The following is an 18,081-nucleotide window of genomic DNA, read 5'->3' as shown; positions in this document are numbered from 1 at the left end:
GCACATCGCGTTCTTTTACACAATTTCGTTCATTAGTGAGATCTTGTATTACAAGTTATCTCACATGGTTATGATGGTATGACTTAACTGGGTTTAATTGCGTTTTGTGTCACCAAAAACGAAGTTGCAGAGATTTTATTGAAGATACAAATTTTACTTCTTCTCGGTGTTTCTATTTGACACAAAATGATGTCTCTGTTTTTTGTAAAAAAGCAGAATATGTCGAGGTACAACTGTAAACAAATAAATTATTGTGTCCCTGGACAGAAAAACGTGTAAAACTTTTATTGCTTAAAATGTCGAGTGAATTAGAAGTGCCATTTATCAACGAGATTCAAGAGGAAGAGGAGGAGGCAAGCGATTGGGACTTGTTGATTGCTTTTAATGAATTGAGACACCGTGAGAAAATACAGGGGTCAAAGAAAGTGGCTCAAACATGGAGAATGAAAGAGAGGGTATGCAGTATAAAGCACATGTTTTTATGAGATTATTGAGTTTATTTAGCTCTGTTATCCTCCCTCATGTATGCCTCATCTTAAAAATTATAACCTGTAATTTGCAATTAATTTATCAGTTGGTGTCATGCTAATCATGCTGATGTACCTCTTATCTGAAACTGAAACTGGGCATGTAGACAAGTAAAGAAATCTGTTTCAATGTTTATAGAATGTATTTTGAATTTGATACAGATGAAAACAGTGAGTGTGGCCCTGGTGTTATGTTTAAATGTTGGAGTTGACCCTCCTGATGTTGTAAAGACCTCCCCATGTGCACGGTTGGAATGTTGGATCGATCCCCTCAGCTCCCAGAAAGCTCTGGAGGCCATTGGGGCTAATCTACAAAAACAGTATGAAAGATGGCAGCCCAGAGCTAGGTACAAGCAAAGCCTGGACCCAACTGTGGATGAAGTGAAAAAATTATGCTCATCACTCAGACGGAATGCCAAAGTAAATGTTGTTTCAATTTTGAAGAAATTAGTTCAAATTTAATTTTCAGTTTTGAATCTTGGAATAGTTATCAGTAAAAAATTGATAAATGGGAAATATTCTGTTGTTTTTGATCATACCGAGTTGTTTTTTATCCCAGGAGGAAAGAGTTTTATTCCATTACAATGGCCATGGTGTACCAAAACCTACAGTAAATGGAGAAATATGGGTGTTCAATAAGGTATGGCATAAAAAGGAACATTAAGAAAACTTTGTCTTTTAATTTCAAAATCTGGTGAAAAAAATTCTTACGAGATTAAAGGACAAAACTATCTCTTTGTCAACTGAAAAATCTTCTGAATGAGTTGTTTCAATAGATTCTCTGGTTATATTTATCAGAGCTACACCCAGTACATCCCGCTGTCTGTGTACGACCTGCAGACTTGGATGGGCAGCCCGTCCATCTATGTGTATGACTGCTCCAATGCCGGGATTATCATAGAGCTCTTCAGACAGTTCTCGCAACAAAGGGAGTCAGAACTTGAGGTAAACAAGAAAAAGGAAAAACAAGCACGAACAGCTTTTGATGATGACATATTAAAAGGTGTAGATGATTCATGATGAATATACATGTATATATATCCTTATATTCTTCTCCATGGAATAGAAATTAAAGAAATGCTGTATTCTTTTGATTTTGTACTTGAAATGTGAAATATGTTAGAGGGAAAGCTATATTATCAGTATTTGACAGGTACAGGAAATTCATGTATATGCATATCTCTGTATCTTTAGTCTGGGCTGAATGGATCCACCCCAAGGTTCGGTAGCCCCACCCCAGCTGTCTCCTCCGTCAGAAATTGTATCCAGCTCGCCGCATGTGGAGTATCGGAGTTACTTCCCATGAATCCAGAGCTGCCTGCCGATCTCTTCACTTCCTGCCTCACTACACCAATCAGAATAGCTCTAAAATGGTTCGTAAAGTTCGTAAACAAGCCTTCTTGACAGTGCTCAGTGATAGAACTTACTATATACTGTTTATACATGTACAATGTATTCAATAATTGAAAAGTGAAAACCCGGATATGTGATGTCTCATTAACATAAACCTTAAGGTACCTCACTACACCTAGACTTGTACTTTTTAAGACACTACGTCAGAAGATGGCATTTTAAATGTTTTGTTAAACTGTTTGTATCAATAGATTCAGATGTATATTGTCATAGCCCAGTGGTTAAAGTATCAGGCTTGTGAACCGCAGGTCATGAGTTTGAATCCACCTGGGGCTTTTGTTTATGTTTACTGAATCAAATTTTTGAAAATCCAATTTTTATCTAAAATTGCACATTTTTTCGCCTATTTGATATAGATACTTCTTATCCATCATGCTTTCTCTCATAATCAAGTAATTTTCTGCTGATTTGAGAAACTATTTCAAGGTGTAGTGAGGCACCTTAAAAATGGTTTCTCAAATCAGCCTTTACAATACTGCTCAGTTATTGGAATTATGCATTTTTCATGTACTGTTTAAACAAAGTGTTCAATAGTTGAAAGCCCAGGCTGGTTAACACAGCCTGGAATAAACTTGATCCTGTTTATACAAGATCTATAGACTTCATTTAAATGTTGAATTATTTTATTGTAGGTATGTTCTCCAAAATACTGGGCGATTAGTACCAAATATTACCTTGGATCTGGTTGATAAGTAAGTATTTAGGTCAATCATAGAGATGTCTATGTCACATATCAGCTGAAATTATTTTTTTATATACCCGGTACATGTAATTCAACCATATTATCAATATATGAAAATTAAACCTAGGTTGTGTTTAATGAAAAAGAAACCTAATTTTGCAGGGTTCCGGGTCAGTTGAATGACAGAAGAACCATGCTAGGAGAACTGAACTGGATTTTTACTGCCATCACAGACACCATAGCATGGAACACCCTGCCAAGAGGTAAGGATGGTACTATAGCATTGAATCATGATTTTTTGAAGTATACACTCTCATAACTGCAGCGGTGTGTGCATACAAATTGAGTAACGCGCGTTAGCGCGTTATGAAAATTTGTATGCACACAGCGCTGCAGTTATGAGAGTGTATACTTCAAAAAATCATGATTTAATGCTTATATTTACATTTTTTTTAACTTCTTGCCTTGTCTGCAAATGTGATTCATACCTTAAAAATCCTATCTTATCCTAAGGGTAAGTAATATTAATGGAAGAGCCACAGTAACAGCCACAAGCGTGAACTTTGATTTTCGCTTGTGACGTTGCAGTTTACAGCGTTCAACGTTTGTGACGTCATAATAAAACTCGTCAATTTGACCTTTGACTACTTGTTGCATTTAGATGCATTTAAACATCACGGAATGTAATGGAAAAACACAGTAGAATGTAAATATTTAGTCATATAGATTAGTCTGAGACCTTTGTTAAATGAGCTTTTATTTTTTGCATTTATATTTAGCATTTGCACATCAATTAGAGTTTTTAAAAACATAAATTTACATGCACTTAAACTTCTTAAAATTCCCCTTTATAGAGCTGTTTCAGAAGTTATTTAGACAGGACTTGTTAGTTGCCAGTCTGTTTCGTAACTTTCTATTGGCTGAGAGAATAATGAGGTCGTATAACTGTACACCAATGTCAAGTCCCCGCCTCCCTCCCACGTACCAGCACCCCATGTGGTAAGTCTCTACTTCATTATTAGAATATTTTCATAACTTTTCATCAGTTCATACAGAGGATAACCGTTCAATTTTCAAGATTAACCTAATTCAGTTTTATGACGTATCTTATGTGTGGTGATAATTTTTTAGAATCTTTAGAAATTGGACATATGTGTGGTGTTAATTTTTGTGAATTTTTTAGAAATTTTGACATTTGTGTGGTGATAATTTTTGTGATTTTTTTTAGAAATTTTGACATATGTGTGGTGATAATTTATTTGAATCTTTAGAAATTTGACATTTGCAAAAATATTCTATTGCACAATCAATCCACTTTACCGGTAGATTTACCTAGCATTGCTTATGAACTCTTGACAATACGTTTGACAGGCAGGCATGGGACTTGGCCTTGGATATTTGCCTGCGACAGTTACCTACCCTGCTGGAGGACGAAAACGCTCAGTTCCACCACAGCCCCTTCTTCACCGAACAGCTGACCGCCTTCCAGGTGTGGCTGTCCTATGGGTCAGAGAAACGAAACCCGCCCGAACAGCTACCTATAGTCCTACAGGTAAGGCTTTATGACAACTAGCAGGATACTCTAACAGTTTTGTCGTCTGTTATAGCATTTTAGGACTAGCAGTGTATAATTACATAGTTTACCTTCTTCTTTGTTTCAGGTGTTACTTAGTCAGGTACACAGGCTGAGAGCTTTAGATCTTCTGGGCAGATTTTTGGATTTGGGTCCCTGGGCAGTTAGCCTTGTAAGTCAAATATCATGTACATCTAATTATGGTAAAAATTATATATTTAACATATAAGATTCTGATATTTTCTATCGAAATGGACATGAAGATTTCATTAAGTCACGCATGTATTGAAGATACTGACTTCTATGTTTGTTAACATATGTGTTTTCCAATTCGACATCTGCAGGCTTTATCCGTTGGAATTTTTCCTTACGTCCTGAAACTTCTCCAGAGTTCAGCAAGAGAGTTGCGTCCCTTACTTGTGTTTATCTGGGCCAAGATTTTGTCTGTTGACAGTGTGAGTTTTAAGTTAAGCAAGTCATGATAATTTGACTTCAAATTTATCTTTAATTTTGGTTTTGAATCTATATTCTGTGACACAAACTATTTTCAAGCACTATACCAGAACATGTATAAGTTGTGTCTATTTATTTGTGTATTTCTTTTCAGTCCTGTCAGACAGACTTAGTGAAAGACAATGGACACAAATACTTCCTCTCCGTGTTAGCTGATCCTTACATGCCTGTAAATGTATTTCTTATTATTTTATTTTCTTAAAATCAAACATATGACAGAAATATGCAAGTACAATGTATATGTAAGTTTTCATTGATGTACATGTAAACTGTACTTATTAATCCTCTTATTTTGTGAGGGTACTGAGTAATCATATTTTTGTTTGTGGATTGCACAGGCAGAGCACAGAACCATGGCAGCCTTTGTTCTGGCCATGATTGTCAACGACTACAAAAACGGGCAGGTAAGTCATCAACTCACTCAGAAAAAAACCCTGTATTGACAACCTTAAAAAATTAGATTTGTTTCCCAAAAATTGTACTTAAAAAGACCATGTTATTATCTGATTAAATAGTTATCAGTTTTATATATTGGCATTGCATTTTATTAACACATTAGTAATTAATTACATTGGATTCATATGATTACAGGATGCAGCGTTACAGGGCAATGTGATTGCCACCTGTCTGGAGCAGTTGTCCGACCCCAGTCCCTCCCTCAGGCAGTGGCTGGCCCTCTGTCTCGGAAAGGTCTACACATTTATATATATACTGTACAGTTATTAGTTTTAAGGAGAAGATTTATTAATCATTACAGTTTCAATTCTATACTTTATTATATGTCGGGATATTATTGTTCAGAATGCTTATTGGCAACTAAAAACTGGTCATTTAAATTATTTTCATTCTTATCTTTACATGTGAAGCATTTTGAGTTTTGTTGATATGTGTTCATATTATAGAAATGGTGTCTTCGGGCCTTCTGAAATGTTGAGAAATCTCTTTATTCAGATTTGATGATATTTATAGGTTTGGTCAAACTTTGACAATGCCCGCTGGTGTGGAGTGAGGGACAGGGCTCATGAGAAATTGTCAGTATTACTTAATGACCCATCCCCAGAGGTAAGTCTGATTGGATACTGCTGTCTGCTACTACAAACATCAATATTTGTCAAATACTGTGGAACCATTAAATTTATTCGGCATTATTTTCTAAATCATAAAACTAAGATTTAAAAGTTGAAAATGCTAGTAAACTCTGACAACTAATAACATACCCGTTAATTAATGAAAAACAGGAAACCTAAATAATTGTTCTATGAAATAACTGATTCCTCAGTGTTAAAACACAATAAAAGGTTTGTATCTGTTACCAATATTTACCTGCTTTATTATAACAGGTGAGGGCGAGTGTGGTGTTTGCCCTGGGGACGTTCATCAGTGTGACGGACCGAAGTGACCAGGCCAACAACATCGACCTGGGGGTGGGGATGATGCTGGCCTCTGTGGGGAATGATGGCAGTCCATTGGTCAGAAAAGTAGGTATACTTCTCAGCAGGGTTCTTCTGACAAATCTTTTTGTTTAACCCATACACACAGTAACACCAGGGCTGTCAAATTGCAGAAGGATGTGTCTTCCCTGGTCCAGCAACTTGAGTCCTCATTCTATAATGAGGTGGTGACATTTCAGGAAGTGGTGGTGGCATTATTTTCCTTGCTCCAACAGTTTTAGTCTATGTTCACTAATCTTTGATCAGTCCACGTTCACTAACCTACAATATTTCTATTACAGGAAGTAGTAGCGCTTTATTCCCTGGTTCAGCAGTTTGAGTTGCAGTTCATTAACCTTCTTGTGATATTTCCATTACAGGAAGGTTGTGGCGCTATCTTCCTTGCTTCATCAGTTTGAGTCACCATTAACTAACCTTGTTGCGATAGTTTTACATATGTATTACAGGAAGTAGTGGTGGCGCTATCTTCCCTGGTCCAGCAGTTTGAGTCGCAGTTCACTAACGTGGTGGTGCAGTGGATGGAGGAGGAGAAACAGAAGGAGAAGAGCGCCACTGTGACCGGGGAGGTCCCTGGTGGGTGGAATCTTGTATCTGGCACCACTGGTAACCACGTCCTGTCCTCTGTGCCTTCTGTCTGTTGTCTCTTTTTGTATGGGAGAGGGTTTCTTCGGAAAACTGATTACAACAATTTATTTGGCCATTAAAAATTAATGTTTTGTTTGTAAGCTTATGATTTTGAAATATATTGCAATTTTCTTTGATTTTATTTAAGTTTTCAAGAGTTAATATCTCATTTCTGTCAACTCAAGTTTTCTCAAAATTCATTAAGAAAATTAATGTTTTTATCCTTCAATGATTATATAGTAATGCTTGAGGAAATATACAATAATTTTTCTTGGCCTTTATCGTCAGGATCTATTTATTTTTTTTTTATGAATTTTTATATCATTAACCAAAGACTACTAGTATTATATTTTGGAGGAAATCAGATTGAAAAATTATTTTATAGGAAGTTCAAAGTCTATATGTTTTCAGAAGAAGCCCTTTTCTTACTAACTAGAAAAATTGTTTTAATTGAAGACATTTCATTTATTTTGTCGGTGGAAGGGAGATCTAAGTATTCTAACATAAATCATGTTATCTAGAGCAAAAACTATCAGTTACATTTTTTGTTCATGGTGAATGATACCTGTAGATAATTTTCCCCTCTTGACATAATATAATATCACAGATTATGTGTATTGGGTGTGTTACTGTGTAAACTTGTTTGCAAAATTGAAAGAAACCCTTAATTCCTACTTAAGAACTGTAGGGCCCCCAAAAATTAATCTATTCATTCTCAAGCCAAATATGCAAGAGGCAAGCATTTTATTTTTCTTTTGTAAAAATATAGCAAAGGGGAATAACTCGATATATACATTTTATACAAAAATTTGAAAAACTTATTTGTTTCCCGTTTATTATTGGCGAAAAAAAAATCCATGCAGCAGCATTTTTCAGTCGAGGCAGCAATGCCTAAAACCTTGGCCTAAACAATCTTTGCAAATTTTTAGTCAAATCTTAATCATTCCAAAGTTATTCTTGAATTTTTCTCTTGAGATTTCTGATATTTTTGTGTAAATTCAATTCAAGTTTTATTCAAGAGTTAACAATAGAACACAATAAACAAATGACTTGACTTGACTTGGATTACGACACATACGATACCTGTTTCCTATCATGAGGATATGCTTTTCTTAGCCGTTTTTCTTGTTTGTATTTTGTTTTTGTTTGTGTTTTATCCAAGTACTCAGCATACATTGTATATAAGCCTTTAGACTTTATTTATGTTACAACTTTCTTTGGTGCCTTCTCTTTAGTAGCACATGTAAAGGTGTTACTAAGTATAAATTGTACACAAGTATATCTTCATATATATGTGTGGCTAGCTACAGACCCAGTTAGTCGTGTGATACATTGTCTTCAAGCTTTCTTGTCATGTGGTGTAGGGATATCATAACACATCCATTGTATACATTTTCCTTCAATCACTCTACAGATTAAATTACACTGATTTCTTTCTGCACACTTTTTGATAATCAGAATTCTAACACACCTAATTCAGTAAATTTGTATGAATTTTAATGTTAATTTGTATTTCATGTATATATTGTAGATATTTCATTATTGCTCTAAAATTCAATCTTCAGATTTCATTTGATGATATAATGCTTTCATAAGATGATATATTACTTTCATCAGAAGTTACTGTATATTGCTTTCAATAGGTGATAAATAATGCCTTCATGATGGTCTACAATCTTTTTTCTTTCAGCCCTCCAGTCCTCTAACTCCATCGCCAACATGGGCGCGTCTTTCAGCTCCAGTGACAGCTACTCCGGAGAGAGCACCACGGTGCGGCGGACCTACTCCAGCTCCACCCTGGCAGGCACCACCTTCAGCAGCGTGTATATGACTGTGTGGAAGGTCCTAGTCCAGCTGGCAATGGGGCCACACAGAGAGGTGGCGGACATGGCCAAACAGATCGTCAATACTCTCAAACTCAAGGTAGTCTAAGTCAATACATGTACTCTCAAACTCAAGGTAGCCAAGTCAATATTCTCAAACTCAAGGTAGCCAAGTCAATACTCTCAGACTCAAGGTAGCCTAAGTCAATACTCTCAGACTCAAGGTAGCCTAAGTCAATGCTCTCAAACTCAAAGTACCCTAAGTCAATGCTCTCAAACTCAAAGTAGCCTAAGTCAATGCTCTCAAACTCAAAGTAGCCTAAGTCAATGCTCTCAAACTCAAGGTAGCCAAGTCAATACTCTCAAACTCAAGGTAGCCTAAGTCAATGCTCTCAAACTCAAGGTAGTCTATGTCAGTTGTTTTATGGGGACTGTGGATATAGTTGGTAAAGCTCCTGGCTAGAGTCTTAGGAGACAACAATTATATTTTCATTGTATATTTGCTCATTTCTCTTTTCTTATCATGAATTTTATTATACTTTCCTCATTGTGTGGGAGATATCACCCATGTGACATATAACAAACAGTCACATGCACACATGGCAAACAATAAAAAATCTACATGTATATGTTTAGAGTTACATGTATTTAATTCATTTATTCTCATCCATACTCACATAAAGGTACATAAATACAACTTATGTTTAATACATTTACATGATGTGATATGGAGTACCACAGTAGGTGTTTGTATAAACACATGTGACTTCTTTTACAGGCCTCACTGAGTGCTCGCCCCACCCATGTGATACAGAACCCCAAGACCTGCTACTCCGCCCCCTCTAGCCCTTCCAATACCGCCCCTATACATGGGTAAGTTGAGCCATTATAAATGAAACCTTAGATTTTTTGGTTTTGCTTATCTATATTGCATATTCATATTTAAAGTTGTTTTGTTAATATTATTAGAATATTCTATTTATTTTAGAACTCCTCCACAAAATCACTTCCCAGAAGACCATTCTACTCCAGGTAGTCAAATGAGGCGAGACTATTCCTCCCCCCATCTGTCGGGAAAAGTCAACTCCTACACTAGTCCTCATGGCAGGGGCAAGAAACTGCTCTCCGAGAGGAATTCTTCATCATTGGTATGATTATTATTGTAACTTTTTGTAATTAGATTTTCCTGTGTTTTTGAATTTCAAAGATATTATCAAACAATTTAGGATAAGCACCATAGAAATTGTGATGAATGTGTGTTCAAAACTTTATACATGTATGTATCATTTCTTATAGTATGCAATATTGACCCTTTGTGTATTATAATTTGTATTATAATTTATATTATAATACCAGTATACAATGTGAAATATGTTCAAAATAAACAATTTCTCAGATTCACGAAGAGAAGGAGGAAGAACCCAAAAGTCTCAAGTCTACCTCTGTGACGACCGAGTTCTTTGATTGGAGCTGCCGCCATTTTGCCCAGCCACTGATGCGATTGTCCGAAGAGCAGGATCCGGAGAGCTCCTCCCACCACAGACGAGAGTTCCGGTTCCTCCGGAACAACAACGTCAGACAGGAGGCCAGAGAGGAACAAGTCAGGGCAGGTATGTGTCAGGTCATATACTCTAAGAGTGTGAGGATTCTCTGCTTGAAACTAACATACACTGTATATACCTGTGCAGTGTACACCCCAATCAAACGAGAGGCATTGTGTAGTAAAGAAACACATGCACTTAAACACCACCAAGTTTTCATGTGATGGACAGAAGGAAAATATTTAAAAGATACGGAGAATTTTCTAATATTGATTAAAAGAGCCAATAAAGAATTATTTGTATTCCAAAAACAAATTAGAGTCATTGTGTAACAAAGGAAAACTTTACAGAAAAGCCTCCTTAACAGATTAACAAACCAACAAATTTTCAAACACTGGTACCGGTACTTGATAATATCTCTGTAGTTTGTAATATTATTTAAGTGGATAGTCTGTACCATGGATGTTCATTTGAATGTTTCAGGCTTTAACAGGCTAGATGTGGAGGTGTTTGTCAACAAAAACCAGGGAATCCCCTCGGTCATCAAGTTCCATCCGTACGAGGGCCACGTAGCCGTCGCAGACAAGGATGGAATATGGTCAGTCTCGCAAGGCTCTTCTATTGTACATGTAAATTTTTAATTTGGACTTGCTAACCCTATATTTCTCTATTTAATGAAATATCAAAAGGTTTATTGTGTTTGTTTTTAGTTTTTGGGATTGGGAACAGGGGACAAAGATTAACTACATTTACAATGAGAACCTGAAGAACACCAAGATATCAGCCATGGACTTCATCAACCCTCACGATGAGTCCCTGTTGTTGTGTGGAACAGGTGAGTACATGTATAGAGACATCAGCCATGGACTTCATCAACCCTCACGATGAGTCCCTGTTGTTGTGTGGAACAGGTGAGTACATGTATAGAGACATCAGCCATGGACTTCATCAACCCTCACAATGAGTCCCTGTTGTTGTGTGGAACAGGTGAGTACATGTATAGAGACATCAGCCATGGACTTCATCAACCCTCACGATGAGTCCCTGTTGTTGTGTGGAACAGGTGAGTACATGTATAGAGACATCAGCCATGGACTTCATCAACCCTCACAATGAGTCCCTGTTGTTGTGTGGAACAGGTGAGTACATGTATAGAGACATCAGCCATGGACTTCATCAACCCTCACAATGAGTCCCTGTTGTTGTGTGGAACAGGTGAGTACATGTATAGAGACATCAGCCATGGACTCCATCAACCCTCACGATGAGTCCCTGTTGTTGTGTGGAACAGGTGAGTACATGTATAGAGACATCAGCCATGGACTCCATCAACCCTCACGATGAGTCCCTGTTGTTGTGTGGAACAGGTGAGTACATGTATAGAGACATCAGCCATGGACTTCATCAACCCTCACGATGAGTCCCTGTTATTGTGTGGAACAGGTGAGTACATGTATAGAGACATCAGCCATGGACTTCATCAACCCTCACGATGAGTCCCTGTTGTTGTGTGGAACAGGTGAGTACATGTATAGAGACATCAGCCATGGACTTCATCAATCCTCACGATGAGTCCCTGTTGTTGTGTGGAACAGGTGAGTACATGTATAGAGACATCAGCCATGGACTTCATCAACCCTCACGATGAGTCCCTGTTGTTGTGTGGAACAGGTGAGTACATGTATAGAGACATCAGCCATGGACTTCATCAACCCTCACAATGAGTCCCTGTTGTTGTGTGGAACAGGTGAGTACATGTATAGAGACATCAGCCATGGACTCCATCAACCCTCACAATGAGTCCCTGTTGTGTGGAACAGGTGAGTACATGTATAGAGACATCAGCCATGGACTTCATCAACCCTCACAATGAGTCCCTGTTGTTGTGTGGAACAGGTGAGTACATGTATAGAGACATCAGCCATGGACTTCATCAACCCTCACAATGAGTCCCTGTTATTGTGTGGAACAGGTGAGTACATGTATAGAGACATCAGCCATGGACTTCATCAACCCTCACAATGAGTCCCTGTTGTTGTGTGGAACAGGTGAGTACATGTATAGAGACATCAGTCATGGACTTCATCAACCCTCACGATGAGTCCCTGTTGTTGTGTGGAACAGGTGAGTACATGTATAGAGACATCAGCCATGGACTCCATCAACCCTCACGATGAGTCCCTGTTATTGTGTGGAACAGGTGAGTACATGTATAGAGACATCAGCCATGGACTCCATCAACCCTCACAATGAGTCCCTGTTGTTGTGTGGAACAGGTGAGTACATGTATAGAGACATCAGCCATGGACTTCATCAACCCTCACGATGAGTCCCTGTTGTTGTGTGGAACAGGTGAGTACATGTATAGAGACATCAGCCATGGACTTCATCAACCCTCACAATGAGTCCCTGTTGTTGTGTGAAACAGGTTAGTACATGTATAGAGACATCAGCCATGGACTTCATCAATCCTCACAATGAGTCCCTGTTGTTGTGTGGAACAGGTGAGTACATGTATAGAGACATCAGCCATGGACTTCATCAACCCTCACGATGAGTCCCTGTTGTTGTGTGGAACAGGTGAGTACATGTATAGAGACATCAGCAATGGACTTCATCAACCCTCACAATGAGTCCCTGTTGTTGTGTGACATTAGGATCAACAAATTCACTAATCCTCAAAATGATTCGCAAATTTACCTCATAAAACTGGTATGTTATCGTTTGAGATATACATCATGTACTTCCAGTACTCTGTTATTCATTCTGTAGAATGCTTTCCTGTTTTGAGCTTTACATGTTTTGACCACTGGTATTTTGACCCAGCCCTATATTTTATTTTACATGTATCTGAATATATATATATATGTGTTTGACATTAACAGATGTATCATTGTTTGACAGATGATGGTTCGGTCCGGATATGGAGGAACTACCTATCAGAGGGGTATGATGGGAAGGAACTGGTGACAGCATTTCAAGCCATATCTGACCTCATTCCTACTGTCAGACGTAAGTTTCTGTATGGGGTAAATGACTGCATATGGTTAGGGTAGTTGACCCAATCACAGGTGTTAAAGCAAATATAATACATGTAATAGAACATTGATAAAAAATCCCAGTGGTATTAAAACTGTTTATAACTAAAAATTGTCCCATGACGTATTTGATCCGTATTTACACATGTACATTAACAGACAATGAATGGAACTCTGCGCGGGCATGTTAAGGCTTACCGATGCGATATGTAGAAAGTCACTTGTCTGTACTTCATACGATATGACGTCATAATTAACTTTGACGTCACGACCTGCATTCCTGTCGATAGTTCTCAGGGAATGTATCTTAACGTTAAAAGTGAATTATATCAAACCAGTATAATACCGCATGTTTCCTTTATATAGATGTTGCAGTTAATTCTAGACGTACAGAATTCATTCATATTAAAAACCAGTATCAAATAATCGGCAGTTTTAAAGCTTCGTTTTAAGGTAAAGACTATTTATAAACTAGTGGTTTGGAGACTCTCCCTGCTACGTGTAAACAACTGAATGAAGAAATTTTAATGCATGTAAAACCAGCTTGGCGCAGGTGAAAGATCAACACAATTTTAGAATGTTTTACGTAAAATTGGTAGAGAATATAAGTACCAATGTGAATCGTGCTGCGGAAACCTACGGATTTACCCCATTTTTTTGTAAATCGCTTTTGATTAGTAAAAATGTGCATTATTTTGATGATTTTGTGGAATGTTTCAACAATATCTTCTATAAACGAAATATCTATTTCTTTCCCAAGCAAGAACTTCAAAGTTTATGACTTAACAAAGGATTTTTCTTAAAAATATGTATGATTTAATGTCATTAATCACCTGCGCCGATGCGTTTTAACTAGATCATTTGCAATATTAGGATTCGCCTGTCACGTGATTACGAAGTACATATGACGTCACAAAAATGCATCAAATATAATGTTTAACATCGATGTCAATAAATGTAACATAGATTTAAAGAAATACTCCCGGTAAAATTATTTTTGCCATGATTCAAATAATATCGTTTTCCAGCCGTATTTTAGCATCGGGACGCCTTAACAATGCTGCGTGTATTTTGTAGGAGCTGGACTTGTGCTGGATTGGGAGCAGGAATCTGGAATGTTACTGGCCTCAGGGGATGTCCGAATCATACGGATCTGGGATTCTCAAAGGGAAACCAAAGTCCAGGTAAGTTCATAAGGAACCTGATGGTAATAGAGGGAATTAGGTGAGAATCTAGTTGTAGATGTTAAAACAAGAGGTTTGAATAAAGTCTCCACAAAGGAGAGTGAGGATGAAGGAAAAGAAATCAACAATTTTTTCAATCTTTATAAAGTTTGGCAGTATGTTTAAACCTTTTCGGTTGTTTGAAAACATTTTTGTGGTGTACAATGTACATGTATGTGCTGTTTACTTCGAGTTTTCTGTGATTTGTTACCAATCATTTACTGTGTACTTATACATGTAGTTTACTATATGTTAACCTGTAATTTACTATATGTGTACCTGTAGTTTACTGTGTGTGTACCTGTGGTTTACTGTATGTGTACCTGTGGTTTACTGTATGTGTACCTGTGGTTTACTGTATGTGTACCTGTGGTTTACTGTATGTGTACCTGTGGTTTACTGTATGTGTACCTGTGGTTTACTGTATGTGTACCTGTGGTTTACAGTTTGTGTACCTGTAGTTTACTTTATGTTTACCTGTAGGACATACCGACTGGAGCAGAGAGCTGTGTGACCAGTCTGGCCTCAGACTCGTTCGGCCGGTCTCTGCTGATCGCAGGTTGTGGCGATGGATCTGTACGGCTGTTCGACAGACGACTAGCTCCATCAGAATGGTCAGCAAAGTTCTCATTCTTATGTTTTATTTTAATAAATAGACAATAGCAACAGTTGGGATAAATCTAGTTTAAGAAAACTTATTTTAAAAAAGAAATGTATTACTGTATATGGGGTATTTTCACCCCATGTAATTTTTGGCCTTTACACCTGCAAACAGTTTCACCTGATCTTGAATTTGCCCAGACACAGTTGTGTTATAAGAGAGATAATTTGAGAAATTTAAATTTGCCCAGTCTTATATTAGCCCATTGACAATGAGGGCAAAGGGGCAAAAATAAAAGGGGGCAAGTATTTCCCTGTATACAGTACACATTATGTATTACATGTAGCACTGAGGCCATTGTTCTCCTTTTCAGTCGAGTTATGACTCTCAGGGAGCATAATAGATGGGTTGTCAAAGTTCACCTCCAGAAGGGGTCCGAGGGCAAAATTGTTAGTGCAAGGTAAGTCCAAGATTGAAACCTCACAGCTTATAAAGCAGCCATGCATGATTCATTACCGGTACTATTTGATCAAACTGTTCCTTTACCACTGACAATCTTTGCTATTTTCAGTAACGCTGGAGATGTGAGGTTTTGGGACCCGAGGTTCACAGAGTCGGTGAGAACACTGAACCTTACCCAGGGAATCACAGCCTTGGAGATTCACAAACACGCTGATGTGTTAGCTTGGTGAGTGTCAAAACTCACAGACATCATTCCATTTAATGTTATTCTCTCAGGCAAAAGAAAGCGTAATAGTTAAACTTTAGATGATTTACAGGCAGCTGTGTTGTTTGTAAACTCATGTCACATTCCTGTTCAAAGTTATCAGATTCTCAGCCTGATAAATCTCAGAACATTGTTATTATTATCCAATAGATATTGTCCATTCTTTATTCTAAAATACATGTAGAATCATTGAAAATGAATTTAAAAAGAAATACTCATGGTATCTATTTTTAATGAAGTTGTTCAGAAGGGTGTTGTCTGTTGTTGCAGTGGTTCCCCTAACCAGTTCATCGGTGTGTACAACACGTCGGGAGACAACCTGAGTACCATCAAGTACCACGAGGGATTCCTGGGACAGAGGATCGGCGCTGCCAGCTGTCTGGCATTTCATCCATACAAGGTACATAACTCCTCTCATCTAATGTATTTCCTGGTGTTGTTTTTATGGTCTTTTGATAATTTTTTGTTTGACAGTGTTTTTTTTCTATGAGGAACTGTTTAATTATTTTTCCAGAGTTATTGAATTTAGTTGATTCATGAAACTTTCTAAAGATGTATATGTTATATGTATTTAATTTATTTTGATGACATAGATTCAGCAAATCAATAACATCCACACAAGTATACTGAAGATAAATGTCAGCATGATGCAAGATTCAATCCATATGTAAACAAGCGCTCTAAATAAAAAAGCACATTTAACAAATATTGTTTTACAGGTGAAGCTTGCCGCGGGAAGTACGGACAGTTTTATTTCCGTCTACTCTACACCAGTGAAGCGCAGCTGATGACGGCCCAGGCGTTTTATGTTTACTTTGTCTTTCATTTTAATCATTTTAAAATCAATTGTTTTATTGAATATGTATATTGTTTCGAAGGACAATTCAATGATGAAGATTGTAAATTAAAATGTGCTTATTATTGTACATATACAATGTACATGTATATATTCATAATCATGTATGTTAGATTAGCATATAATGTAAACTAGGTCTTACATGTAGGTGTGTGTACATATATATTGTACTTTTAGCTAGCCATTGTGGGCTCTAATATTGGTATACTCCTAGATCATGTGTATAAAGATAGATATACAAGTATATAAATATATAAGGCTTCTGCTGATGATCTGTGTTAGTGATTGTATTATAGTCATCACCTGGTCATTGTGTGTGTTTATTGGTTTGCTTCCAGTGAGTATTTTATTTGCAAATAGGTGTCATTGTTTTATGTGCAGAAAGTTGAATGAATTGTCCATGTATCATGATTAAGAGAATTTGAATTGGCATCTACATACACAGGTGAAAACAACATTTCGTTTCTTTGAATGCATGGAAAATGCATGTCATGTAGATTTAATATATATCTATATAACAGTAATTGTTTTGTACATGTAAATAAAATGTATAAAGCTTATTAAAATGTACATTTGATTTACGTGAATTTAATGATATAAATGTGTTGGTTTTTGTGATTTATAGTGCAAAATGATAATGCATAATTATATGAGTTTGAATTTCGCTTATTATTCAATTGTATATTGTACATCAAGGTCCTCAATAATTTTTTTTAAATTACTGAATATGAATTGTTATAAAAATGAATTGTAGTGAAAATGAATTGAGATACATCTGTATCTAAAGGTAGACCACAAAAGTTTAGCTTTTGCTTATTAGTAGGGTGTTCAAAGTTTCTAGACTGTTTCCATGGAAATGCATGCGATACATGTATTTAATGTACTGAAGATAATTTTTAATCTAAATTACCAATTTGAATGTAGATATGAATTATTGTTGAAAAGAAAGATTGAAAAAACGAAATTTTGTTATGCTGTACCAGTATGTTAGAAGCGAGTGTGATGAGTTTTATACAGAATTGTTCGTGTGTATTTACCAATATTAAATGTGAACATAGTAGATATCAATAAGGAATTATCATGTGTGGAAACTTAGTAAAAGAGGTCCATTTGATGTCTTTACTAATTTGGTATATTGTTTAATATTGATAATACATGCAACACATGTAGAAGTGTTATTACAATACTTTATATCAACAAGTAAGCAATGCAAAACATGTATACCCTTTTAAAAGACCTTGTGATTTATTATTGCATTACCAAAGAGACAATTACAGAAGATGTTTGAGCTACCTGTCTTGAAATGGTCAAATGAACAGCTATCTTATAATCCAACAGCATCTATTTCCTTTGTTCCTACTCTTGTGTTGGACCTATGCAATAAAAATTATATGAACAAATGTATACTTAGTGTTTTCTTTTGTTCTAAATAGCAAAAATAATAACTGGCAGGCTAAATATTATTTAGGAGCATTTTGATTTTGATTTT

General features: G+C 36.6%; 1 protein-coding gene across 2 annotated transcripts; it reads left to right on the top strand.

Moving 5' to 3' along the window:
• Nucleotides 1–17,996, top strand: LOC117684291 (regulatory-associated protein of mTOR). 2 transcript variants are annotated; one of them, XM_066065912.1, is made up of 30 exons: nucleotides 1–455; nucleotides 690–947; nucleotides 1,087–1,167; nucleotides 1,326–1,472; nucleotides 1,722–1,900; nucleotides 2,573–2,632; nucleotides 2,785–2,885; nucleotides 3,477–3,621; nucleotides 3,994–4,174; nucleotides 4,284–4,367; nucleotides 4,540–4,650; nucleotides 4,803–4,877; nucleotides 5,047–5,112; nucleotides 5,300–5,398; nucleotides 5,678–5,770; nucleotides 6,049–6,186; nucleotides 6,606–6,732; nucleotides 8,474–8,706; nucleotides 9,385–9,479; nucleotides 9,595–9,754; nucleotides 10,003–10,216; nucleotides 10,631–10,745; nucleotides 10,858–10,982; nucleotides 13,052–13,159; nucleotides 14,263–14,369; nucleotides 14,892–15,022; nucleotides 15,383–15,469; nucleotides 15,581–15,697; nucleotides 16,007–16,136; nucleotides 16,456–17,996. In XM_066065912.1, the coding sequence occupies exons 1-30, from the start codon at nucleotides 297–299 to the stop codon at nucleotides 16,522–16,524; spliced, it is 3,795 nt and encodes a 1,264-aa protein (XP_065921984.1). In that variant the 5' UTR covers nucleotides 1–296; the 3' UTR covers nucleotides 16,525–17,996. The 2 variants fall into 2 exon arrangements, with proteins under 2 accessions (XP_065921984.1, XP_065921983.1); XM_066065911.1 differs by having other exon boundaries at nucleotides 6,606–6,762.
• Nucleotides 17,997–18,081: the final 85 nt, after the last annotated feature.

Source organism: Magallana gigas, chromosome 7 (assembly GCF_963853765.1).
Source record: "Magallana gigas chromosome 7, xbMagGiga1.1, whole genome shotgun sequence".
In the NCBI taxonomy this organism is placed as follows: Eukaryota; Metazoa; Mollusca; class Bivalvia; order Ostreida; family Ostreidae; genus Magallana; species Magallana gigas.
This window is presented reverse-complemented; position numbering and strand designations above follow the sequence as displayed.